We start from the raw sequence: 25,686 nt of genomic DNA on the forward strand, positions 1-25,686 counted from the left end.
ATTCGTGCATTATACGGTAATGATGATTTTTATTTTCAACAAGATGGTGCTCCGCCGCACTATCACAGGGACGTACGAGCTTACCTGGATCAAAATTTGTCGGGCCAGTGGATAGGACGCAGGGGGCCAATCGAGTTTCCAGCACGCTCTCCAGACCTTACACCACTGGATTTCTTCTTGTGGGGCACAGTAAAAGATGAGGTGTACAAACGTAAACCACGTAACCTAGACATTCTTTGGAATGAGATTCAAGCAGTGTGTAGAGAAATCTCATTGGACGTTTTGATACGATGTACAGAATCTGTGGTGACTCGTACTCAGAATTGTATTGATGCTGTAGGTCACCAATTTGAACAGTATTAACATTTGTTATTTATGTTTCATTTACATTGGACTTTCAGCTTTCTATTTTCCTGAAATTTAACTTTGTAGAACGGTAAATAAATTTTCTATGGAAGTTCAAAGTGTGTATACATTTTTTTGAAGCACCCTGTACTTTTACTATTGTCCATAACTAAGAGATCTTCTTATCTTTAAGCGTCTCACATCAAAACGTTTTGTTTCCTGAAACTATAACAAATACAGTGGAAGGCCTTTTATTAGGGCAAAAACTGTAAAACATCGTTATGAGAAAATAATGATGAAAAATGAAAAAAACAAAAATAAAAAGGAAATGGGAACATGGTCGAATCGTTTTGGTCCTGCTGCTGCTGCATCATTTCTTGACTGACGTCAAACGTTCGTGGTGAAATGTCAAAGTTCACGAGCGCCGCAAGTGGTGTAGGACGACGATTGCGGGCCACGGGCGAAAGAGGAACACAGAACGGAGGGAGCAGGATCAGGATCAGGAGCAGGAGCGGAGAAACAGGGCCGTGGCCACGGTACATATATCCGACGTCGTCGTCGGCACAAAACGGGAATCGATAGAGCGAAAGTGGGTAGGGTACGTTGGGAGGGTTGTTATACACATGGCTACAGGCAGTCCCGGAATATCCCGTCGCTCTGTGCCGCCTTGATGCCGCTGGGCGCGACCGATCAACAACGGGATGCTACGATGTTATATAGTGTCTATTTTAAAAACCATTCACCAACTTTTATTTAAAGCAACTTTACTAAACGAAGTATTTATAATACCTACTTTGGAATCCTCAAATCTTGACGTTGAATAAGAATATCGTAAAAGTCTGATTATTCACGACGCATGATCATAAATTACAGCAGAATCCGCTTATAATGACATCGAATGGAAATGACAAACGCGTCATACTAAGCGGGCGTCATACAAAGCATAGTCTTAGAAAATAAACAACTTTCTATTTTGGTTAGTTATTTAGTTTAATAGAGAGAAAAACTACAAATTGTATATATTTATTGACAGAAAAAGAAAAAAGAAAAAGGTTCATTCTAGTATCAATATACATAAAAAGGGTCAGAGAAATGAGTGAAAATGCTATTACTAATCATTTGGGTCACTATAGCCGGATGATGATGATTTCTTGAAAATCAGTCATAATAAACGATATGTCACTTTAAACGGACTCATTATATACAAACTTTGCAACAAAGAATTTAATATGAAAACCAAACATAACACTGCAATTACTTCATATTAAGCGGTTTGTTAATATAGGCGGAGTCATAATAAACGAATTCCACTGTAGTAATTTCAAGAAGGTACCATATGTTTAGTTTAAAAGAAATTATTTATTTTTCTCATAACTGTGGTTGTAACACAAAACATCCTTTTTGCAAGCAAACATAATTTGCGAATTCCTTATTCGAGCCGTATCTCAGGGAAATTGGGTCAAACAGTGAAAATGTTCATTGGAGATGTCTCATGTAAATACAATTTCAACTAATGTTATCAACGATTCTTGTATAAAATTTTGCTTTCGTGAATAAATTAGTAGGTAGGTACCTTCGTTATTTACTTAAAGAAAGCTTTACCCTGAGATATTCTTAATGGTAAGCAATAACAACAAGAAATGCTCAAATATTAATCTCTAAAATATCACTGACATCAGCTTACTTGCAACAATTACAATGTCAAGTCCTGCCTTTTTTTTTTTTTGAAACAATAACCTTAATTTCTAAACACTAGCCTGTCCATTTTAGCCGTTTAAAATCAAACATATTTTCACGGAGGGTTTTCTTCATCATGACCTAAATCCTTAAATTCTATATTTTAAACATCTGACCCAATTTCACTCATTGTGAGGCAAGAGATCGTAACTGGTTCTTTACTCATTTTTTCGGCAATATCTACAATATTGCTGTTAAATCTAATCTGTAACCACAATAAAACAAACGCCCCTATTTATTTAATACTGTTGCAAATGTAAAACAAATAAAAGTCAATTATACAAGATCTCCAAAAATATTTTTAATTTTGAAATAAAGTAGGTCTTCTTTTTTCTTTTTAATTTGCAGATCGACCTGATTATTTGTTTTGCATTTTCACTTTCATTCTGGCTTTATTCATTCTATAGTCACGTATACCACGTTTGGGGGACATCCAAAGAATTATGATATTAAAAAGTCTGGATAACCATTTTTTACATTAGCATTCGCTCTGGCCCATACTGCGAGAAACGTCTTTCTATTACTATTATCATTTAATTAAATGGAATTAAAAGCTAGGGATCTCCCAGAACTAATACAATATGCATATATACATATATACAATTCGGCAATTTATACTGTCTTTTATCAACCCATTTTTAATCACCGATTAAATTATTCGGAAACAATCATGATCCACACGCGAGTTAATCCAAAAGGAAAGACAAAGTATATCGTTACTGTATTTATTTGCGTCCTTTCTTCTTTCCTAATATAATCTAGCGAAATAAAATTACCGACCTGACAAAGATGCCACCAAATAAGAAATTCATTTATCCGTATCAAGGATAGCATCCCCGTTCGCAAGCTTTCGTTCAGAAATAGCATTTGATTATATTGGCACACAATGTGATCTGCATACACAATAAATTGCTAGATGATGTGAACACAGTCAGCTTTAATTGGTGATTGATGGAAGGCAAAGTCTAAACAAGGCAACTAAATGCGCATATATATCTATTGTAGAATATATATTTGACCCGACTAGGTAATGTGGAAGACTAATATCTACAAATTTCTGTCGGTAGTTTAGGAGAGGATGGGTGGCAATAACCTAAGTAATTTCCCCTGTAATTCACGAAAAATTCAATAATAGCACAGAACCCAATTTATACAGTTTTTCAATACTAGATTATATACTCCGTGCGTTTTGGATAATATTTCTTACCTTTCGTAATTATCTTCGTTTTTATTTATAGTTTAAAATTGAGTATTTTAAGGAATCTTTTCAAGTAGTTTTTACATTTTTTCTATACATCAGCGCAGTCTTCCAACACTGTCTTTTACATATGTGATGTAGCATATCGTAAACAATAATATATATAAATATTAAAGTGATGGTCCAGTGCGCTCATATGTTGCGCGAACGTATACCAAAGTGGTGACAGCAGTTTAATGATTTAGGGCTGTATGAGCTGTGTGTTCATAAGGAAAGAAATGATATAATCCGTGCTCAATTACAATCGCGACATTCATCTTCAAAAATATATACCTAATGCATGGATTCAATATAATAATTCTTATTATTTTTATAACTAATTAATGATAATATAATTTGCTTTGCTTTCTTTTCGAAAAAAGTAATTTTGAAAAATATTCCTTCACTATTCCACGCAAGAAGCCAAATGTAAGTTTATTTTTAGTCGTTGTGATCGTCAAAACATAAAAAAAAAAATAAAACGCATCTCGACAAGTCAATAAAAGCAACGAGAAAGCCTCTGCAGCCTTTTAAATAAAACAAACTGACGTTTTGTAATACGTGTCCTTGTTATCTACTTGGCACAGAAGTTTAAATTATATTATTTTCAACTTTTATTAGGCCATCCGTGACCATAGTTTGGTAAAATATGATACTCGACTTGTTCCTTCTGACCTGCAATAAAATCGATAGAAGAACTTCGTTTTAGAACTAAAGTAGGTTACAAGCTTGTCCTAATATGAACTAAAAATGTGTATCATGATTTTCCATTGTAATGAGCCCATATCGCCAATAAAAGAAAACTACAGTTTGATTGACGCTTCAATAATAAAACGGTTGATTACCGACATCGAATCGATTTCAGTTAGTTGTGCCTTTTAGAATTGAAAATTCCCTGTTGAAAAATACTTATTCACGTTAAGTATTTTTCTATTTATAAATCAAACAAATATCTTTGCTGTGAATGTTCATGTGAAATTCTTTCGTCAATTTTGTGACGTACGGATTCTAATTCTATTTCTGTTCTAGACCGTTTGAAACATGAATTACCTGGACGTTAAATACAAACACATTTGGTGACATACAATAATGACGTGTAACTTTTTTATTTGGCGAAATTTCAAGAAAATGAGCGCAATTCTAACAAATTATTGTAAGACGTACTATAGCACCAAAAACGACTTCGATGAGTTGTCTCGACGTTACTGCAGTTGAAAACTTCAAGAAGGCATTTTAACAGAGGCATCAAAAAAATTGGCAAGGGTACATTCGTGTCGAAAGGTGTTATATTAAATAAATTTGTTTCAATAGGTTGTTTTTTCTAAATGTTGTTCCAACAACTTCGTTGACCGAAAGAGAACTGCAGGACATCAGGTTACTGTTACTTTACGATGTGGCAGAAGTAGAAACTTTCTCTATCGCGCAAGGGCGTCACATTGTATCCCCCAACACACATAGTTGTAGTAGTTCAAGGTTGTGGTCCAGGTGTATGACGACTAATAATTTTGATTGGACGAAGGAATAAAATTAATTATATTTGATCAAACTTTATCATACACCTGCGGACCTAGTTCTCATTTAATTTATATAGACTAATAAAACCTGCTAATGGGTGCATACCCTTTGACCCTATGCACCAGCTATCACTAATTTATCTGTATTGATTAAAAATATAAGTAAATATATTTGAAGGAACTAAAATAATTTAAGCAGTACAAGGCCTAAGTATAAAGCACTAAAGCCTGCGCTGTTTGTAACTTCGAACTTGGATAACAACAAAACAGGTAAGTGCACAAGTATATATTTTTTTAACCCTACTGGCTAGATTAAGTAGATATGTAGGCAGGTAAACAAGTAGGTATCCTAAAAGTTTAGAAAATAGATCGGCCAGAGCTGAAAGTCCCGGCTCGATTGGAAGCTTGCCCGGAATATTATGATTCCGCTGCGAAATGTCAAATGTCGAAAGTTCATTTCGTTCAAACCAGTGCAGAAATGCAATGCAAGGAAAGCAAGCATCATGCGAAAAACTTCGCTTGTTTCATGTCGGATGTTGCTATTTAATAGCACCAGTAAATTGCAGAAGGGGAAAATCAATAACCAAATAAAAGCATGGGGTTTTAATATTGGATGCATATTCATTAATTCAATTCAATTACACAACAAATTCAAACTAATGCAATGAAATATTCTTAGATGAAATAAAGATGAAAAAAGTCGGTAATCTTTCTAGTACGATGACAAAAAAAGAAGAAACAAAAATAAAAAGTATCAATCGGTACCATATCAAATAAGATCCGATCGATGCTCTTCAAGAAAACATGGATATCTACCTTTTGTATTGAAAGGAGTGACTCTAGTAAGAACTACATACGTATACAGATCTGACAATTAGTCAGTGAGTCGGTAAATGGTCAACAAAGCAACAAAGTGGTCGTATGAGGGTTCGATTTTTCATTTGAAGGTGCTAACCCTAAAAATTGATAAAAACGTAGGGATGGAAAAAATAACAGCGCAAGAAAGTGTTATAGGCAACGAAATTTTACTTTCATTAACAAAACAATTCAAAAGAAACCTCTTTGTCATTAATTAACTTCGAAAGAAAGTCTTAATTAAAGTAAATTTTCTAATTTAGGAAAGAATAAGGGAACGATTCAAACCAAACGAAGGTAATCATGAAATGAAAAGGCCTGAAAAATTACTGGCTACTAAAAGAAATTGCGTCTTAACTTTTTATAAATAAATAATTCTTCTTAGGTCATCATATACCGTGAACAAATTAAACCTTCGCTTATAGAAACTAATGTCAATTTTCCTTAAAAATCGATACTGTTGCTGATGCGCAATTCCTGTAAATCCCGAATTTTATTATAAGGAAAAGAAATAATGTTTCATTAGAATATTAACATAATTCGTTGTCAATAAATCCTCAGAAACAAACAAAAATGTCTGATTTCATTGGCAAGATTATGGATATTTATTAGGTGTCGAACATGTGAAAACATCGATAATGTGAACAACAGTTGTTTTCCTCGTTTCCCACTAACGAGTACCTACTATACCTAAATATTAATGTAAATTGGTCACAAATTCGCCAAAGACATACTTGAAGAAAATCAAGCGTCAAGTTAAAGCTTGTCTATTTCCTTAATGCGTGTTTAACCATAGCCATTGTCCATTGACAAAATTTACAGTGGCTACCTAAATAATTGTTTTTGATTAACAAATTAAAAAGAAGAATTCCGAGGAGGGGCCAGAAATGAAGCGGGAGGAATCTCTTCAGGCCTATTTTTTGAGAATGCCCAAAAACTGGGAGATTTGGAAAGTTTTCTAATTTTTTATCAATCAAAAGGTACTTTGAAATGTTTTTTAAATTTGGCTCCATTGAACATTTGAATACGTAAGTATTTATATGGGCCCGTTACTTTGCAGTCCCGGGACCGAATTTCCCCTCGACGATCTTGGCGTTAATATGGTAAATATAAATGGAAAGATACTGCAATTATTTTGGAAGATGCCTCAAAATTTTCAAATCTTATTAAAAGTTTACAAAAGTAACAAGAAAAATCCCAATTCCTTTTCAAGTTTTCAAAAATCAAAACAAAAGAAATCAAATTTTAAGAGATTATTACGAAATACAATTTTCAGGGTCGTAGTTGGACCATGTACCTAATTAGGTCAGGCTAATGATTTCCAGGCCAGGCTCATCCTACCCTGTTGTAGTAGTTCTGGCTATGGCTCTGGTGTGTCCATTTATAACGTTTTCAATTTACCTGACTTCTAACTAACAATAAATAAATTAGCATGCTTAATAAGCAGAAATACATATTACCTATGATACTGGATCTTAATTACTAAATATGATAAGCGAGTAAAAGGTGGTTACCAATAAGAGATAACTATTAATCTCAATTCGTACCGCGGCATAAGCAGTTTCTAATTTTGGAAATTGAGGGTGTTAGCTGGTCCGCACCTGTACAAAGATATAAAGCTTTAACGCCCAAACGCTGTGCATTGCTTCATCGATTGGACCAACCCTGACCTCGACCTACACATCTCGGCAAGCAAGGCAAGTTTGGTTAAATCGGTTTTTCTTCCTTTTTCCGATTCGCTCTATCTCTCGTTCCCTCTCTCACTCTCTTCCCCTCGCATCCCTTTTAGTAATAAAAAGAAAAAAGAAGGGCAGATGTCGGGATTATTAATTGTAGCTCGTTCATCCCTAAAAAAATATATCCACGTATTCGAATTATTTTTAGGCCACGAACATTAAGGATGTTTGGGAGGTATTTCAAAATGCTACGAGAGAAATAAAAATTTGGAAGAACGTTCCTCTTTCAATTCGAAAACTCCTGTGAAAAATTACAAATCGATTCACTAAACCATTAAAAAGTTATTGAAATTTTAAGAAATTGTAATTTTACACGTCATTTTATGGAGATTCGTTAACCGAACAGATTAAATTTATTTTTATTAACAGAAAAAAAGCTACCAGAAATTTCAAACTTTTATAATAAGTAACTTGAACTCTGGAGAATCACTTTAGCGTAAGGTTATTCAAATTCACTAAATGGTTATCGAGGAAAAAATGAAAAATTAGTTGAAAATCTCGTTTTTACTTGATAATACAATGATAATATTTATAATTGTCTGAAATAAATGCAATTTTAAAGTTTTAATTATTATTTAAACATATTAAAAAGTTTTACGCTCATTATTAATAAAGATTCAAACTAAATATTTTTTGTTTCGAAGTTGAAATCAAGGCATATTCACTGCCAAAAGTCAGTTGAAAATTTTCTTTATTATTCATTATTTCTTATTTTTTTCAGTTTTGGTCAAATTCCAAATTTTCTGTCAAACCGTATACTTTTTTTTTAGTGTAGATAGTATTTATTTACCTCATGATATGCTGCAAAACCTAATTAATCACGAATTTCTAATTTTATGTACTCTTGTCTCCGATTGTACCTCCTCCCAAATATCCTTAAAGCATATCCCGCATGTTTGTAGATAGCTATGGTGTCCTGAAAATAAATATGCATGGAATCCTGCTACGCCTCTTGGTCTTTTTACCCTTTACCTAAATGGCGGCCTCTGCTACTGTTCTTGTTTAGACGATTGCTTTACGTGTGTTTTTTATGACCAACTTAACTAATTAAATTTACATATTCGATGCCATAGTATCTACTCTTCAGATTCAATGGGAACTGTTTCGTTTATGTGAGCAACTCCTTGGAAAATCAATTTTGTCTTTCTAAGCGTAGGACGAAAATGATGGATCGACTTATTCAAATGTGTACTTGGCATAATTTATTCTATAAATAGCTTTTATTTAATGTAATATTTTTTTATTTACTGCTTGTTGTTGTTTGTTTGCTTTATTTTATCATATATAACATTGAACAATATCATGATGGAAAAATTTGGTGAATGCACCGGGTACAAAATTTTTATTATCTTAGGAATTATTTATTAATAACTTATAATTAGTTGCAAATGAATATTGTTGATGGCCTGTTTGTAGCTTAAATATTAAAAGACGATTTTTAATCGTTATAGCAACGATTATATGTTGTTTTCACATTCTTTCATATAGACCCTCAGTAGAATTTTTTATATTACGTCTATTGCGAACCGAAATTGAAAAATTTACAGTCCAGCTTTCATAGTATGCAAAAAGGGATTAACGAAGTTAAAGGGGTACGAAAGTTGTATATGTTAAGGGTTAGAGAAACTACTTTATGTGTTGACGTTTCAGGTTAATTTGGGTAGCAGTTCTGATAGTGACAGGCTACATCTAAACCATCTAGATTACTTGAATTTACCGTACGTATATACGTATAAGGACCATATGATTGCAAGTTTAAAACAGTCAAATTTTTTCAAAAACCTTGGATTTTGTTAATAGGAATCGTTACAAATATTTGTTTCTATACTAACATTTTTTCAGATTTTTTTTTAACTTAATAATGCAATATATTACAGTCCTTTTTTTAAGAACTTGCAGGACTAAGATTTTTCAGATTGTTTTATGTAAATAATTTTGTAGGCCGTTTTATTCTACAACTGCAAGAAAACAAAGAAATAAAAGAATTCGAAAAGGTATTTCTGTAGGAAATCTTATTAATAATTTCAGACATAAACCTTATCGCGTAAGTTACTTATACACTTCTATTCTATAAATGGATACGCTTAAGATCGTAAATATTTTATTTAGGATCGCCGTAAGAACTCCTGTCAACACACTTCTGATCCTGAAGGAGAGACGACATCAGAAGATCCTGAGAACAGCCATCGAAAATTGTCCAAAAGGAATTTTAATCTAAGTACAAGCTTTAGTATCTACAAAACAAACATGGCAACCTTTCAATAAAACAGACTTTTGTAACGTAGTTCTTTGAAAAAAAGATAATTTTTCAATTTATCTAGATCTAGATGATACATAGTTCAATTTTGCTAGGAAGTAGAGGAAGATTGTCCAATAAGTGTAAAAAAAACCTCGACAAGGAGAAATTGGTATTACTCTATTCTAACAGGCAGGCGGATTATTGTAGAGAGGGATCTGGCGACGCAGTGCCCTTTAGGAGCAAAAAGTACGGAAATAAATCCAAAGAGGCCAAAACTTGTCCGAAAAAGTTCGAAATGACTAACAGAAGGTATAGCCAAACGTAGCACGCTAAACTTTTTGACAATGGTTCTTTTCACACAGTGTTTCATTGACAGTGCGAGGAAGAAGTCCAATGAGATGAATGCCGTTGAGGCCGGGGCTTTCCCGTTTAAGGTTACGCCGAGTGGTAACTTCAAAGTCAACTCCCAACAGGTATCAAAAAATTAATAATAGTAATACCCTGCTTAGTTCGTAGGGTGAGTTCCAATTAGAGTTGCCACCTTTGCAGGCTTTACATAAAGTATTTCTCGACTAAAAGGTTAAAAAAAAAGTACTCAGCATGAAAATAAAATATTTTATTTTTTTTTTTAAAAAATATTTTTTGTTACACCTAGCGGCCAGTAACAAATTGCTCTTAAATACATTAATAGCCTCCAAGCATGGCAAACAAAGATTTAAGTAAACTCAAAGTTCATTTTTTATTAGTTTTTGAAGCTTTATTCCTGTCGTCCCGTCACTTTGCGTTCATAACAGAGAATACTCTTTCTGTAAATGCTGAAGTGGCCGGAACGGACAACAAAAGTGACACTACCTTGAAAAGATTTGGGAAATCAGGTTGTTCCGTAAATATGCCTTGCCATTTTTCTGTGCAATATTATTGATGTAAAAATACTCTGAATTTCGAATAATCGCTTACAAAATTACGATGTTTACTTAAGGTCTTAAATAAAGTATTTTTGCGTACTTTATGTGTTTTGTAAAGTATAACGTACGCACAGTCGAAATAGAATACAATACTTTATAATAAAGTACGGATGGCAACCCTAGTCCCAATAAGTTCCAGAGCTAAACAAAGCAACTGCTTCTTTCAGGTTTTGTTCCAAAAAAAAGAATGAAAATCAAAAGAAGTCAAGAAGTTACGTTTATGACGACGAACGTTCTTCCTATAGTTTTGTTCCTTTGGGAAAAAAATTCATTTAACGTTGTTTGATTTTCTTATTTTGTTTGGCAAGCACACGAGCCATCAAAGACACTTTATCTTGCCTTTGAGTATTTATCAAATCATTTTGTGCATAATCTCCATTAAAGTGACCAAATTCCAATACTTTAGAACATATACTGAAACAAAGCGTTGATCCTTTCGTTAGGACAAACGTTATGGTGAAATAAAGCACCCTTTGTGTGAATGACACTTACTTCGTTGTAGGTTGTATTTGAAAGTCAAAAATTAAGTGTGTTGGTGGCAGATCCCCAGCATACAAAAGTCAATATTCACCCGGAAACTCCAAGTGGCCCAACTTCCACACTCCACGACGTAGAACCGTCTCATAACAAGGTCACACACAAAAATGTCATGGATTCTGTCGGTCCCTTCGGTGGCAGTTTGGGATCATTTATAGCAAGCACCACGCCAGTAAGGAAAGAAAAAGAATCACCGGAATACGAAGGGAAAGACACTAACGAAATACTAGATCCGGAATTGAATTTAGTTAGACTGGGATACTCGTCAGGAGAACCAATTGATTGGGCAGAAGTCAAACTACCTGATAAAACTAATTTGTATTTGGAACTCTATCAGCGTATCACTAATTATACGTAAGTTAGGATAGTATTTACAACATTATAAAACGAACTGGAACAAAGGGTCGAATCGAATTGTCAGACGATAGTTACTTAATAAGAAAAGGTCACGAAAGCATAAGGAGCGAATTGGTACTCAGCTGGTCCAAGCAATTGAGGTCGCGTTAATTGCAATTGATTTTCAGATCAGCGTGCTATTGTTGTAAAATACATAAACATAAATAAATTATCGAGCATATAAATTAAATAAACATGAAGGTGTTTTTCAAGACCAAGAAGGTCCGCGGAATTTTGTGTTGTGTTATTAAGTTGGCATCATGCATTTTTTCGTATTATTCTGCCAATATCTTGGTGGCTGACAGTTCGTACATCTTCTTTTCTTAGATCCATATTAGTTAACTTCTTTTAGGCTTGCTGCTCACTTTTGTAGACTTAGGAACACTTCGGAAATTTTATCATGGCTATGATTAATTTGTAATTGTGTAATAGTATTCTCTGGGCATTCTGTTTCCCTAAAGAACCTGTAGTTAAAATTTCTTGTAACTCAAATCCACCTTTGTACACCATTCTTCAACTGTTTCTGGAAACAGAATTTGTAATCGTCCAACATCAATATTATTTCGTTCACGTTCAGTTCTACTGTCAACATCGCAATGCAATAAATGAAACATGTAATCATGTTTAATGTTTATATTATTTACTAACATAAATCCAAAAATATAATGCGATCTCATTGGCAACTTCTATTAAGAAGAAGCGTGACAATTCGTTCCTCAAGGAAACCAACTCGCCCATCGGTTTACTTACCCGCTACGTTTGGGTACCAATTCGACCCTACTCGGAACAAATATCTTTAAAAAAACTGGAAGGAATCCCGTTTTCCGTTTTCTTACTTTGTTGATAACAGTTCAAAAGCTGACAACGAAAGATCATTTTGATTTGTAGTTAATTTTAAACTTTGGTCATTAACTATTTTACAATTTTGCAAATAATTACATACCATACACTTTACACAACATTAAATTTAGACAATTACTTTTTAGAAATGCTGATTGTATAGTGTATATCGACAACGAAGAATTCAATTGTCATCTGATCGTGTTGCAATGTTACTCTCAAGTTTTTGATTCGTATATTGCAGTAAAAAAAGTAGAATTGCCATCGGTTTGTCAGCAAGTTTTGTTTAGATGTACTGTCTACCTTCATAAGTTTCAATTGCATTTCAGGACAAAGTGAGTCCTGGTGCGTTTGCCTTTATTTATGAGTGGATGTTATCCGGGGAACCATCTTACAAAGAACTAAATCGAGAAAATGTTTTAGAGATCTTTAATGCAGCAAAATATCTTAAAATAAAAGGTAATTGCATTAGTCAGTATCAGTATTAAAGGTAACCATAAATTTCTAATCCTGCGCTAACTTCGTATAAATAGATTTAATGGAACAATGTTGGGCTCTGATTGATAATATAGAAGTTTTCACTGAAGATACCGCATTTTTGCTTTATGCTGATGCCAACGATAAAAATTTGCACGACGTGATGGAACTGATGCTTCCAAGAATACAAAAATTCTTTTTAATGCTAGTTAGTTCTCAAGATTGGCTTGATCTCGAGAAAGAAGACATCAAAGCCTTTTTAAACTCTAATTATATTTGCGTCAATTGGTAAGAAAAAAAGAACTTTCGCTACTTAAAAGGTTGTTTCCAAGATCTAATGAAAAAATCTTCAGCTTTTTTACAGTCCTAAATTGTTTACAAAATAGCTTTTTCCAAACATTTACTAACTTTTTAACAATCAAACGAGAATTAAAATATTATGTATGGTTTTATGCAAAAAGATTATTTATACAAGCACCTAGTGAATGACTACAGTTTTTAGAAAAAAAAATTTTTTTCTTCTATTTTTAAAACACTCAACACGTTCTTGTAAAAATAAAATTTTGAGAATTGCTATAATATTTGAAAACTACCCTCGACTATGTGTCTGAAAATTTAAACTAATATTAATTGGATTTTCAAGTGAGATGGAGGTGTTTATGTCAGCAGTAAGGTGGCTGAGACATGACTGGGAAAATAGAAGTGATTACATTCTGGAAATAATGGAATGTGTAAGGTTCGGAAACATAGCCCCTTGGCAGTTAATTGATATCAAAAGGAATCCGGAAAATCCAGAATTTATTACCCTTGCTCAATTACCAAGAATATGTAAAATGATTGATGATGGACTCGCGTAAGACAATTTACTTGCTCAGGCATTAATATCATCAACATCATAAGGTCGTTAGTCCTAAGACTGGTTGGATACGCACCTCTACTCTTTCCTATTCTGAGCTTATCTTCGCATTTCCCTAAAATTAGAAAAACCCACATCCTAAATTATTTGCAAACAGTAATCTAATCTAGTTCTACCTCTATTCCTCTTAACTCCTGTTTTTGCCTCTTATACGAGGGTGGATTGATAAGTTTCCGGCCTAACCAAGAGATGACGCCACTAGGCCTACCTTGAGGTGACATTCTATAGTACCATCCTTGGATAGCTTGTAGCTATAGTTTCAGCCCGATCTCCTTGCTAGTGTAGGTTTGACAGCACGCTGAACAAGACGCCTCTGTGGTTTTCGTAAAAATGGAAAAGCAGGAAAATCGTGCTGTCATCAAATACTTTTATTTGAAGGGGTTAACGCCGAAGGAAATTAAAAAAGAGATGGACTCAACACTGGGGACATCCTCCCCGTCATATTCAACCGTTAAGCAGTGGGTTTCCGAGTTTAAAAAGGGTCGTGTGAGCACCTCTGATGGGCCTCGCTCAGGACGCCCCGTTGAGGTCACAACTCCAGATATGATCGAAAAAATTCATCAAATAGTGCTGGGAGACCGCAGATTGAAAGTGCGTGAGATAGCTGAGACCTGTAAGATGTCATATGAACGTGTGCAACATATTTTGCACCAACATTTGCATATGGAAAAGCTCTGTGCAAGATGGGTGCCGCGTTTGCTAACAGTCGACCAAAAATTGATTCGAAAAAACATTTCTACCGCAAATTTGTCATTGTATAAGCGTAATCCAAGCGAATTTTTGCGTCGATTCGTAACCGTTGACGAAACGTGGGTCCACCACTACACTCCTGAAACCAAAGAACAGTCTAAACAGTGGATTGGACCAGGGGAACCAACTCCAAAGAAGGCAAAAACAATTTTTTCGGCGAACAAGGTTATGGCTACTGTTTTTTGGGATGCAAGAGGTATTATATACATTGATTACCTTGCAAAGGGTAATACTATCACTGGTCAATACTACGCAGACTTATTGCAACGTTTGAGCCACGAGGTGAAAATTAAACGACCTCATCTGGCGAAGAAAAAAATCTTGTTTCATCACGATAACGCACCAGCGCACACGTCAATCGTTGCGACGGCTAAAATCAACGATCTAAAGTTTGAATTGATGCCGCACCCTCCTTACTCTCCAGACCTAGCCCCGAGTGACTATTTTCTGTTCCCTAATCTCAAAAAATGGCTTGGCGGTAAGAGATTTGCGGACAATGAAGAAGTAATCGAAGCTGTAAATGGTTATTTTGAGGAGCTTGACGAATCAGTCTATAGAGATGGCATTAATAGACTGGAACACCGCTATGAGAAATGTATCAGCCTTGGAGGAGATTATGTTGAGAAATAAAAAAAAAATTTTTAAAAACCTTGTTTTTCTTAGTCAGGCCGGAAACTTATCAATCCACCCTCGTATGTCTCTGACTAGACCTTCATGCGTGAGAAGGTGCCCTATCAACCTATCTCACTTATTTCTTATTGATTTCCATAGAGTCCTCTGTTCTCCTATTCTTTCTAATACCTCTTAATTTCTAACCTTCTTTATCCACGGTATTCTCATCATTCGCCTGTAACACCACATTTCGAACGCTTCCAACCTTTTCTTTTCCGCCGCGCCCACCGTCCATGTTACGCACCCTTACAGCGCCGGGTTCCAAAAATACACCTTTAACAATCTTGTTCGAATTTCTAAATTAACCGTTCGCAAGCGTAAGAGTAACTTCTTTTTATTGAAGGCTATTCGACCCGGTGCTATTCTTTGCTTTATATCCCTACTACTCCTTCCGTCCTGATTTACCTGGCTGCCTAGATACTTAGGTATTTTAGAATCAGCCAATTCATCTAAATTTTCGTCTCCTACCTTTATATTAACCCTTTCCCTACTTTTTCTTTAAAATAAATTTAATTATATTATCGGGAAGCATCATTTCGAATATAGTATTTTTCAGGTTTGTGATTATTAAGTACTGGTACGGCCAAGAAAATGACGACTTTTTACACTGGAATCACATTCTTGGTTTAAAAGAACCTCCCCCAAGAAATTGGAGTGGACATGACAAAACCTACTTCACCTACAGAGAATTTCTCATCTATTTAGATCAATACAGGCGTAATCAGATGATGGAAAAGACAAAACCGAAACCTACCAAGAAGTTCCAAGCTGCTATAGGAGACGCCAAGCCAACCCAAAGCAAATCACCGGATCGTATCCCACCGAGGGTACCAACCATGGACGAATTTCTTTCCACCAGAAAAATGGTTAGTCACCAACAGGACAAAAGAATGAGCTGAACGAACGTGAATTTATATATTTTCATAAAATTAGAGGGTCATAAATTTATAATAACGTATCAGGTAGAAATGTTATATAAAAGTATGGTGGGATGTTATTAAAAAAGTGATCTAAAAATGTAAATTATACAGTACCGTCTTAAAAAAAAGAAATCCAGTAATTGCAATTTATTTTCAATTTTTTTAATCCATTAAAAATATTTATTTATATGTCACTACTTATCAAAATTGGCCTTTATCTCCTTATCAGGCTAATTTTATTTTCTTATAATTTTCTGTGATATGAACCCTGACTCGACTTGGTGCAATGGTAAGTTAATAATAATGATGACTGAAAAATTAGTTATTTTAACATTTTAATTTTAGCACAAGAGTTACAACACGACTGATTGGCTGTAAAGATGTGCGAAAGTTTTGCGGCGTGAGTGCATTTTTACGTTCTTTTAGGTACAAGTTTCGCATTGTAGTGTTTATTGTTTAAGTGCACTTGCAATGCAAAGCTTTTACCATCAGTGTACTTATTACCATTTGCAATTATCCGAATTTATTGAAAAGAAAACTGTAACTTTCAGAGTAAGGACAAACTGGCTCCTGTCTACCAAAATATGCTCCCTCCAAATCATCCTCGAAAAGTGACGACTGGTAGGTGTACGCCGAGAGGAAAAATGAAATTTAAAATTTTCCCCGACAATTACATGGAGAGACATGAGGCTGCCACTAAAATACAAGCCGCTTTCCGTGGATACTTGGCGAGAAAAACGATGAGAAAATATTTATCTCAGCTTTTGAATTATAGACGGATTGATAACATGCAGAAGAAAATTTCTTTAAGTACGAAACATCAAACATCGCAAAAGAAAACCAAAGTAAATATTTTGGAAAAATTCAACAACTTTCGAAGTCGATTTAATGTTAGGTAAATATTTTTCTTAATAACGGAAATTAACGAGAGATTAGGGGTTAATATCAAATATTAATGTGAAAATCCATTTTAATTTTCTCCCGCTACAAACTACCTCAAGTTAATGAGCGAAAAATTTGTTGCTATTCATACCCTTGCCGGGAGTCGAACCTGGGACCTTTAGCTTTACTCACCAATGTTCTGATCACTAAGCGGTGTCCCGGGTTCGATTACCGGCAAGGGTGTGACAACAGAAAACAATTTTTTCTTTCATTAAATTGAGGTAGTTTGTAGTGGAAGAAAATTTAAATGAATTTTTACATTAATATTTAACAAGAGAAGTATTGAGCATAACATCAATGAAGTGCAAACGTGGACGCGATTTATGTCTCTTTGGACCTCATCAGCACGCCGTAGAAAGTTTAAACGGAACATCGATCAATTTACTTTTTGCCATTAACTCCTAGATAATCAAGTAATATCAAAAACATGAAATATAATCACTATTACGAACACTTCTCGCAAGTCATGAATTACAGAATATATAATTTTGAATTTCAAATTATATATCTTATTTCGTTTAGAAGTTAGAAGTTTCTGGCAGAATAGAAAGGTTTTACAATAGTCTCCAGGGCCGTACAAATTCTAAAATATTTTATTTAATCTTTTGTTTACAAGAATTATGTTTTCTGCTACGTCTTAGTTGTTCTCGTGGTGGAACTTTCATTGAACTTTATATTTATAAATAAATTAATAAACTGCGTACGTACTAAAAATAGAAAAACAGAAAAGAATGACTTTCTAAGTCCCTTTTTAAATCGTTCATCTTGGTGAATTCGAAGCGGCACAAAAAGTTATTAGTCTAAAACCCCTCAGTGCCTAAATTGAATCAGTAGAGAGCTATTTTCAAACGTTTCTGTAACTCTGAAAGCCAAAATAAATTGAAATTGTTGGATATTGAATCGGATACAGTGAAATATAAGGGTAACACTGATTTGGATCTTTTACCAAAATAACAACTTTCATTTTTCCGGATTCTTCTAAAAAGAAAATTCATAAATTGAATAGCACAATTTATTGAAAACCAGGATCGCTTTTAAACTTCTTTCCCTTAGTGATTGGTAAAATATAAAATCGAAGTTAACATTAATACAATACATAAAACATTTTGACATTCAATAGTGGTGCTCTGACCTTTATCAATTAACTTGGGCCAACTTATAGTGGATAAGAAAATCAAAATAAATTTTCATAGAATTGTGATAAAAATTGCATCAAATAGTCAAAAATATATTTGTTCTTGATTTATAGCAGTCAATTAAAAAACGCAATTGTATCATCCCTGTTAATTCCTGATAAAGAAGCGGTATTGGTTTTTGGAGGGATTGACCCCCACAAGACTTACGGTGAAGGAAAAAATACAGGCAAGGATGTGTACAGGTATTTACCAGATGAAAATGTCTGGGAGCACGTTGGCAATTTGCCTGAACCTAGACACCATCACGGAGCTGCATTTTTAAAAGGAAGGGTTTATATTTGCGGTAAGGAATCTTCAGTGCAATGAAAAAAATTAACACAAAATAGCTAACTGGTACTGCCCTGATTCGGTTGGAGTTACTTCTAGCATCAGAGATGGAGAGGCCTTTGAAGAAGCTCGCATCTCTTGCTAACGAAACGTTAGACCTGAGTCAGGACAGCACCAGTTCACCAACTGGCCGCAAAAAAACCTTACCAATTTGTCATTATTGTGTTAGTTTTGGCTTCTGTCGCTCTTTTCTTTAGATAATATGAGACTAGAAACAGATTTTTTGAAGCATAGAGCAACATGAGTATTTTAAACAGAATAAACGGCCTAGAAGTCATAAAACTATATTTAGGTAGTTTTAATTGATTTAGATTACGTATATTAGATAATTCTAGGAGGTGCTGACCCAAGAGACGACGATTCAAGAGGAAGATCTATTGTCGTGGATACAGTGTGGAGTTTCGAACCAGTAACAAGATGTTGGTACAATGAAGGTAGCCTTATAATTCCACGTAAGAATTTTGGATTGATTGCTGCTAGCAACGGTATTTATGCAATTGGCGGCCAAGATAAAGAAGGAAGGTAATTAGATCTCACTAAACTGATATATATATATACATTATAGCTAATTACTTTCGACTTAATTCTTACTACCAGTGATGCTTTTAGAACTCTTGCACTGGTCGAACGATTCAAACCAGAAATAGGTAAATGGGAAGAATTATCACCAATGCAAAGTCCAAAAATGGGTGTGGGATGTACAAAATTTAAGGAATATATTTGGGTAGCAGGAGGAATGTCTGGATCAAAACGTAAACCTCTCTCAGACGTCGTTGAATGTTACGATATTCAACAAGATCAGTAAGTTTTTTTGTACTTATGGTAAAACTTTGTTAAAACCTTGGTGGTATGGATGGTAACTTTGAACTTATTTTTGGGAAGAAAATTCATAAAAGAATTTTTAATTTAAATTCATGTGTTTACATGCTTTTATAATCAACTAGTGACCCGCCCCAGCTTCGCATGGGTGCAATGCTGATACTAAATATATATTAAATCTGTAACATCTTCGAAAATATTCACTTAAATTACATGTTGTAAAGGGCCATATTGATCTATATTAAATGCACAATGTATTTAAGGTACTTAATTGGATAAGAATTGATGCTGTATTGCCTACAATCGCTTCGTAAATAAGTCATTATTTCTCATAAAAAGTAAAGGATAAGAATGGTTATTGTGGGTTATCCCTAAGAGATAGACATATACCATCGCGGACTTTTTTGTAGACCCTTTTAAGATGTACAATATTGTAGTACATTAGTTTGATCTATCTCGTAGGGTTCAACCAGCGTTTGCAATGTAAGCGCAAAAAATGTGTTTATTTACGACATCACATTAGAAACCTCTAAAATTATCAGTGTTTCTCTACTATATTATGCATGTATTATACATGTAAATCTTCCTCTTGAATTACCCTATCTATTAAAAAAAACGCATCAAAATCCGTTGCGTAGTTTTAAAGATTTAAGCATATATAGGGACAGACAGCGGGAAAGCTACTTTGTTTTATACTATGTAGTGATAATGACGACACAAACTTTTGTTGCGGTGGTTGCTTCAGGGCTGTTTTGCCGTGGTCCACCGCACCAATGTATGCCGGCCGTGAAAGCCTAAAGACTACACTATTCAACTTTTGAATAAACAGTGAGAAATGTTACGTTTTTACTTAATAAAACTAGTGAGAGGCGCCAAACAGACTTCTAATATTGAAGCTGACTTTTTCCAAAATATTAATAATTTAAGTTCCTGCCTCTTGATAATTTACACCTCGAAACCGATTTTTTGTAATTTGGATTAAAATTATTCCTAATTTTAGTGACGCCGCCCTGCCAACGTTATGTATTATTTATGATTTTTTTTTACAAACTGTGATTTGTAAATTTTTTTTAAAGTGATGATTTTCTTCATTAATTTTACGTATTTTGATTTCTGGTGATAGTAGGGCAGTGGGGCACCAGAATCGAGTTTTGCCACGAGTGAAATTTTTTCTAGCCATGGTCCTCTTGATAAAATCAACGTATTTTCTTTAAGCAGTTCGTTCTTCCCTATACAAACTGTATTGTCATACGTTTATACGAACAAGAAAAATTTTTTGAATTCTTTCCAGATGGACTGAAATTACAAGACTGCGTTTTCCAAGATGTTTCGGCCATTTATTTGCTTCGTCGAATTGCCTATTTATCATAGGCGGTGCTGGGAAAATTGACGGTAGCAATAAGTCTACCAGCGTTCCAACCATCGATGTACTCGATCCAAACGTGATGGAATGGCATCATCTTACTGATATGTCCATACCTCGACATGGTCATGCTATAGCTTATTTGGGAACGCAGATATTTGTTATTGGGGGTGTTACTACCCTGTATATGAGAGCCCTAAGTAACATTGAGTGTTACTGCAGTCAACGTGGTAAGTACAACAATATTGTTATATAGATGTAGCCTTAAACTAAATATGTAATTTATTTTTCATACTTTGAAAGTGAAAATATTTAGCTATTAAAATTCATAATCGTTTGTTGCAATTATTCACATTAATTAGGTACCGAGGTACCATTAAGAAAAAGTCTTGTGCAGTAGGACAATGCAATATAAATTAATATTATGTTCGTTGTACATTACAAAATGAGAATTAATTTATCACAAAAAACGGAATAAGAAAGAATTTTACTTTAATTATTCATTCACTCATTAAAAAAAAAATAAGCCACCCTGTATTGAAATATTATTCGACACCCTGTATAGTATAAAATAAAGGTACTGGGATTTCACAGAATACAGGTTCGTGGTTATGCAACTCGTTATACTTCGCTGTACAAGAATATTGTCGGTTATCGCTCCTTTGCTATAAATATTTATAAATTTTGATTAAATTCGAATTATGAACTGATGACTAATTTTTTGAAATAAACATAAAAATAATATTACAGGAATGTGGATACGAGGTATTGCATGCCTACCATTGCCGCTTTCGGGTCATGCTGCTGTAACACTTCCTCCAGCTTCTTTAATGTGAAGAATTAATTAGATTTTACGATTAGAGAATTATATTTAAGCTTTTATACGTAATTAAAATTAGCTTATTAAACTATATAATGTATAATGTATTTATCTCTATGTATAAGAAATTTTTCAACTTATTATATACAAAATTTTTCAAATGCACATTTTCAACGCTAGGTGGCACTCATTGCTATACACTGTTTTGCTTGTTGAAACATACACAGATAATCAGACATATTAAATCTGCCTTTGTGTAAACGGGTGCGGTGTTACTTTAGTTTAGTTGCCAGAAAAATTAAATACTACAGAAAAAGCTCATTTTGTGGTGAAAGGTAAGAAATATTACAATAAATAAACTTTGGTGTTAACTTTGATGTTATTACTTTAACTATTTCATAGATTTTAAAGGAATACTTCCCATGTATTGTCATTTTAATGATTAATGCACAACATGGTGGCCACTTCAGATTAAAATAGCGTCTTTATAGGCATTCTGTTTTCTGTTTTTAGAAATTATTTTACCCAAGCAAATCTGTAATTCATTAAAAGCAAACACGATTGTACCATTTTGTTGTATTTAACTAGTTGAAAATATTAATTGATTTCTTGCTATAAAGTACCCATTAGGTGAATCATTTACATGAATATATTTTACAGGTGTGATAATTCACCATTTCACCATGAGCTACATGCAAACCAATCAAAATAGAATCAGTAAGTAATGTTTTTTCTTATTGTCTGCTTAAAGGAAATGTCCACTTTTCAATTCATGTCATATACATATGTGTTTGATAATGCTTGTATAATAGCCAATTTTGTTTACAGTGTCACACAGTAATTATCAAAGTGGTCCTGGTGACTTACCAATGGGGTCTGCCAAGGAGCAAACACTTATGTGGCAACAAAATTCGTATATGGCGGATTCAGGTATTCATTCTGGAGCTGCTACGCAAGCACCATCCTTGAGTGGTAAAGATGATGAAGAAATGGATCTGTTTGACCTGGACCAAGGATTTCCTCCTCAATTTACTCAAGAGCAGGTTGATGGTAAGTATTGAATATATCAAAAGTATTTATAATTGTCATTGAATTAACAGAATAATATAATAACATGATTTTCAGAAATGAACAATCAACTGAATCAAACAAGATCTCAGAGGGTGCGAGCTGCAATGTTTCCTGAAACTCTCGAGGAAGGAATTGAAATTCCTTCGACTCAGTTTGATCCTCAGCATCAGACAGCTGTGCAGCGTTTAGCAGAACCCAGTCAGATGCTTAAACATGCAGTTGTTAATCTTATAAATTATCAGGATGATGCTGACTTAGCAACTAGAGCTATTCCAGAATTGATTAAGCTTTTGAATGACGAAGATCAGGTTGTTGTCTCTCAAGCAGCTATGATGGTACATCAGTTGTCAAAGAAAGAAGCTTCAAGACATGCTATAATGAATAGTCCCCAAATGGTTGCTGCTTTGGTTAGAGCTATTTCCAACTCTAATGATTTAGAAACCACCAAAGGAGCAGTTGGTACTTTGCATAAATTATCACATCATCGTCAAGGGCTGTTGGCTATCTTTAAAAGTGGTGGCATACCAGCTTTAGTTAAGCTTCTTAGTTCACCAGTTGAAAGTGTTCTATTTTATGCCATCACAACTTTACACAATCTTTTGTTGCATCAAGATGGTTCAAAAATGGCTGTGAGACTGGCTGGTGGTCTACAGAAAATGGTTGCACTTCTACAGAGAAATAATGTTAAATTCCTTACAATTGTGGCTGATTGCTTGCAAATTTTGGCTTATGGAAACCAAGAGAGCAAGTTGATTATTCTGGCATCACAAGGCCCAATTGAATTGGTGAGGATAATGCGATCCTATGATTATGAAAAGTTGTTGTGGACCACATCCAGAGTTTTGAAGGTAATTATAGAAGAATATTTTCTAATTCCTGCAGATTAGTTTTTAAAGTTTTACTTAATGTTTTATTTATTTCTTTAGGTTTTGTCTGTTTGCTCAAGCAACAAACCTGCCATTGTTGAAGCAGGTGGAATGCAAGCACTTGCTATGCACCTGGGAAACCCCAGTCAACGCTTAGTTCAAAATTGTCTCTGGACTCTGCGTAACTTATCAGATGCTGCCACGAAAGTTGATGGACTTGAAGGTTTACTTCAGTCTTTAGTCTCAGTTCTCGCTTCTTCGGACGTAAACGTAGTCACTTGCGCTGCTGGAATATTGTCTAACTTAACATGTAATAACCAACGTAATAAGGTAAATTGCAACATCCTTTTAACTCCTTCTTTTATAATCTTGCCTTTTTCTCTTGTATAGGTTACAGTGTGTCAAGTAGGGGGAGTAGATGCTCTTGTTCGCACCATTGTAAACGCTGGTGACAGAGAGGAGATTACAGAGCCTGCAGTGTGTGCTTTGCGACACCTGACCTCGCGACACGTCGAGGCTGAAATGGCACAGAATGCGGTACGATTGAATTATGGAATTCAAGTAATTGTAAAACTTTTGAATCCTCCTTCACGTTGGCCTCTTGTAAAAGCCGTTATTGGATTAATTAGAAACTTGGCTCTCTGTCCCGCCAATCACGCACCGTTACGTGAACATGGTGCTATACATCACCTTGTGCAGTTGCTCATGAGAGCTTATCAAGATACACAGCGGGTAAGAACACATGACAAGCAAGTTTGCTTTAATTGCTAAAAAACATAAGTTTTGGTTAGTTGTATAATAGTTATTTTTTTTATATTAGAGAGCAAGTGTTGCTAGCGCAGGTAGTCAACAACCAGGAGCTTACGCGGATGGGGTACGAATGGAGGAAATTGTGGAGGGTACTGTAGGTGCTTTGCACATTTTAGCAAAAGAATCGCACAATCGCGCCATCATCAGACAGCAGATGGTTATACCAATATTCGTTCAGTTACTTTTCAATGATATAGAGAATATACAACGGGTTGCAGCTGGTGTATTATGTGAATTAGCAGCCGATAAAGAGGGCGCTGAAATGATAGAACAAGAGGGGGCCACGGCGCCCCTTACCGATCTGCTGCATTCCAGGAATGAAGGTATATTAAATTCTCATAATGATTATCAGAGATACAATTTATATCAGCAAAATCGTAAAATTGGTCATTTTTAAATGAGCAAACTAATTTTACAATCTATCTGTAACAAATGCATACCTAGGAGAATTATAATTTGTAATTCTTTAGGTGTAGCAACGTATGCTGCAGCTGTATTATTCCGTATGAGTGAAGATAAACCTCAAGACTATAAGAAACGTCTCTCAATGGAGTTAACCAATTCCTTATTTAGAGAAGAGAACCTGTGGAATGCAGACCTGGGCATGGGACCAGATTTGCAGGTATGATCAACCATTAATATTTGTTTATTATTTATTGATATGAACCGATATATGTATGTATTAATTTACAAAAGTGTACTGTATTGGAATGATTTTTATTTTGTCATTATTAGATTGCTTTTCTAAGCAATTAATTTGTTTTTCCTTTACGTTTGAGTAAAATCAGCTAGCTGAGCTACTAGTAGTAGGAAAGTATTTTATTTATTTTGTTTTTAAGTTTGGTTTTATTTTGTTTTTTGCATTTTGTCGTGATTAGGACATTTTGAGTCCCGATCAAGCTTACGATGGCATGTATGGCCAGGGACCACCTAGCATTCACAGTAGCCATGGCGGTAGAGCCTATCAACAACAAGGTAAGTAATGTTTGTATTTAGTTTTTTGTTTCCCGGACTTTATGTTAACATTTACTAACTTAGATTCCTAAAAGTTTTCATATAAGGTGAGTATTTTCTTAAGCCTTAATGTGTTGTTTGTTTTTTACATATTTGAATTGTAATTATTATCTCAGTCCCTTTTCAATAATAATCGTAGTCAGAATTATTTTAAGGTTTTATAAAATCCGAAATTTTTGACGTTGTGTTTGCTTTTGAGTTAATATACATGTGATCACTTATAATTTTTGAACACGTTATGGAAGTTTTAAAATTAGTTTTAATTGCAATTTAATTTGTATTGAATTACTGTAAACGGCTTACACCCATATTTTTCTTTAAT

The 25,686-nt window shown here is 34.4% G+C and overlaps 2 protein-coding genes and 1 long non-coding RNA gene across 8 annotated transcripts in view; all 3 read left to right on the top strand.

Moving 5' to 3' along the window:
• Positions 1–6,074: 6,074 nt before the first annotated feature.
• Positions 6,075–7,731, top strand: LOC108745214. The gene is made up of 3 exons (XR_001939068.2): positions 6,075–6,668; positions 6,749–6,791; positions 6,965–7,731. It is a non-coding gene; the product is annotated as an uncharacterized LOC108745214 (long non-coding RNA).
• A 1,082-nt stretch (positions 7,732–8,813) lies between these two features.
• On the top strand, positions 8,814–21,705 carry LOC108745208. 5 transcript variants are annotated; one of them, XM_025981543.1, is made up of 18 exons: positions 8,814–9,016; positions 9,075–9,142; positions 9,366–9,468; positions 9,534–9,642; positions 9,777–9,972; positions 10,040–10,136; positions 11,131–11,519; positions 12,548–12,668; positions 12,731–12,860; positions 12,935–13,166; positions 13,522–13,731; positions 15,773–16,082; positions 16,688–17,031; positions 18,328–18,557; positions 18,937–19,123; positions 19,199–19,402; positions 20,712–21,013; positions 21,534–21,705. In XM_025981543.1, the coding sequence occupies exons 1-18, from the start codon at positions 8,987–8,989 to the stop codon at positions 21,617–21,619; spliced, it is 3,348 nt and encodes a 1,115-aa protein (XP_025837328.1). In that variant the 5' UTR covers positions 8,814–8,986; the 3' UTR covers positions 21,620–21,705. The 5 variants fall into 5 exon arrangements, with proteins under 5 accessions (XP_025837328.1, XP_025837330.1, XP_025837329.1 ...); XM_025981545.1 differs by having other exon boundaries at positions 19,211–19,402; XM_025981544.1 differs by having other exon boundaries at positions 18,331–18,557.
• Positions 21,706–21,810: 105 nt separating this feature from the next.
• The window catches only part of LOC112903999 (armadillo segment polarity protein), a 4,544-nt gene continuing 668 nt past the window's right edge, over positions 21,811–25,686 (top strand). Inside the window, exons 1-9 of one of the 2 annotated variants that reach the window (XM_025981552.1) lie at positions 21,811–21,938; positions 22,264–22,320; positions 22,432–22,653; positions 22,729–23,522; positions 23,601–23,870; positions 23,931–24,272; positions 24,361–24,673; positions 24,821–24,972; positions 25,229–25,325. In XM_025981552.1, the coding sequence (XP_025837337.1) occupies positions 22,287–22,320; positions 22,432–22,653; positions 22,729–23,522; positions 23,601–23,870; positions 23,931–24,272; positions 24,361–24,673; positions 24,821–24,972; positions 25,229–25,325 (2,224 nt within the window). In that variant the 5' untranslated portion in view covers positions 21,811–21,938; positions 22,264–22,286. The remainder of the gene's footprint in view (positions 21,939–22,263; positions 22,321–22,431; positions 22,654–22,728; positions 23,523–23,600; positions 23,871–23,930; positions 24,273–24,360; positions 24,674–24,820; positions 24,973–25,228; positions 25,326–25,686) is intronic. The other variant, XM_025981553.1, reaches the window with a different exon arrangement.

Source organism: Agrilus planipennis, unplaced genomic scaffold (assembly GCF_000699045.2).
Source record: "Agrilus planipennis isolate EAB-ADULT unplaced genomic scaffold, Apla_2.0 scaffold38, whole genome shotgun sequence".
NCBI classification, from domain to species: Eukaryota; Metazoa; Arthropoda; class Insecta; order Coleoptera; family Buprestidae; genus Agrilus; species Agrilus planipennis.

Excerpts from the sequence above, each read along its gene's own strand:
- LOC108745208 (XM_025981543.1), top strand. The coding sequence starts at position 8,987 with ATGCAAAAAGGGATTAACGAAGTTAAAGGG. Across the intron at positions 17,032-18,327 it reads CGAAGTCGATTTAATGTTAG|CAGTCAATTAAAAAACGCAA; the intron begins GTAAATATTTTT and ends CTTGATTTATAG. Across the intron at positions 19,403-20,711 it reads TACGATATTCAACAAGATCA|ATGGACTGAAATTACAAGAC; the intron begins GTAAGTTTTTTT and ends AATTCTTTCCAG.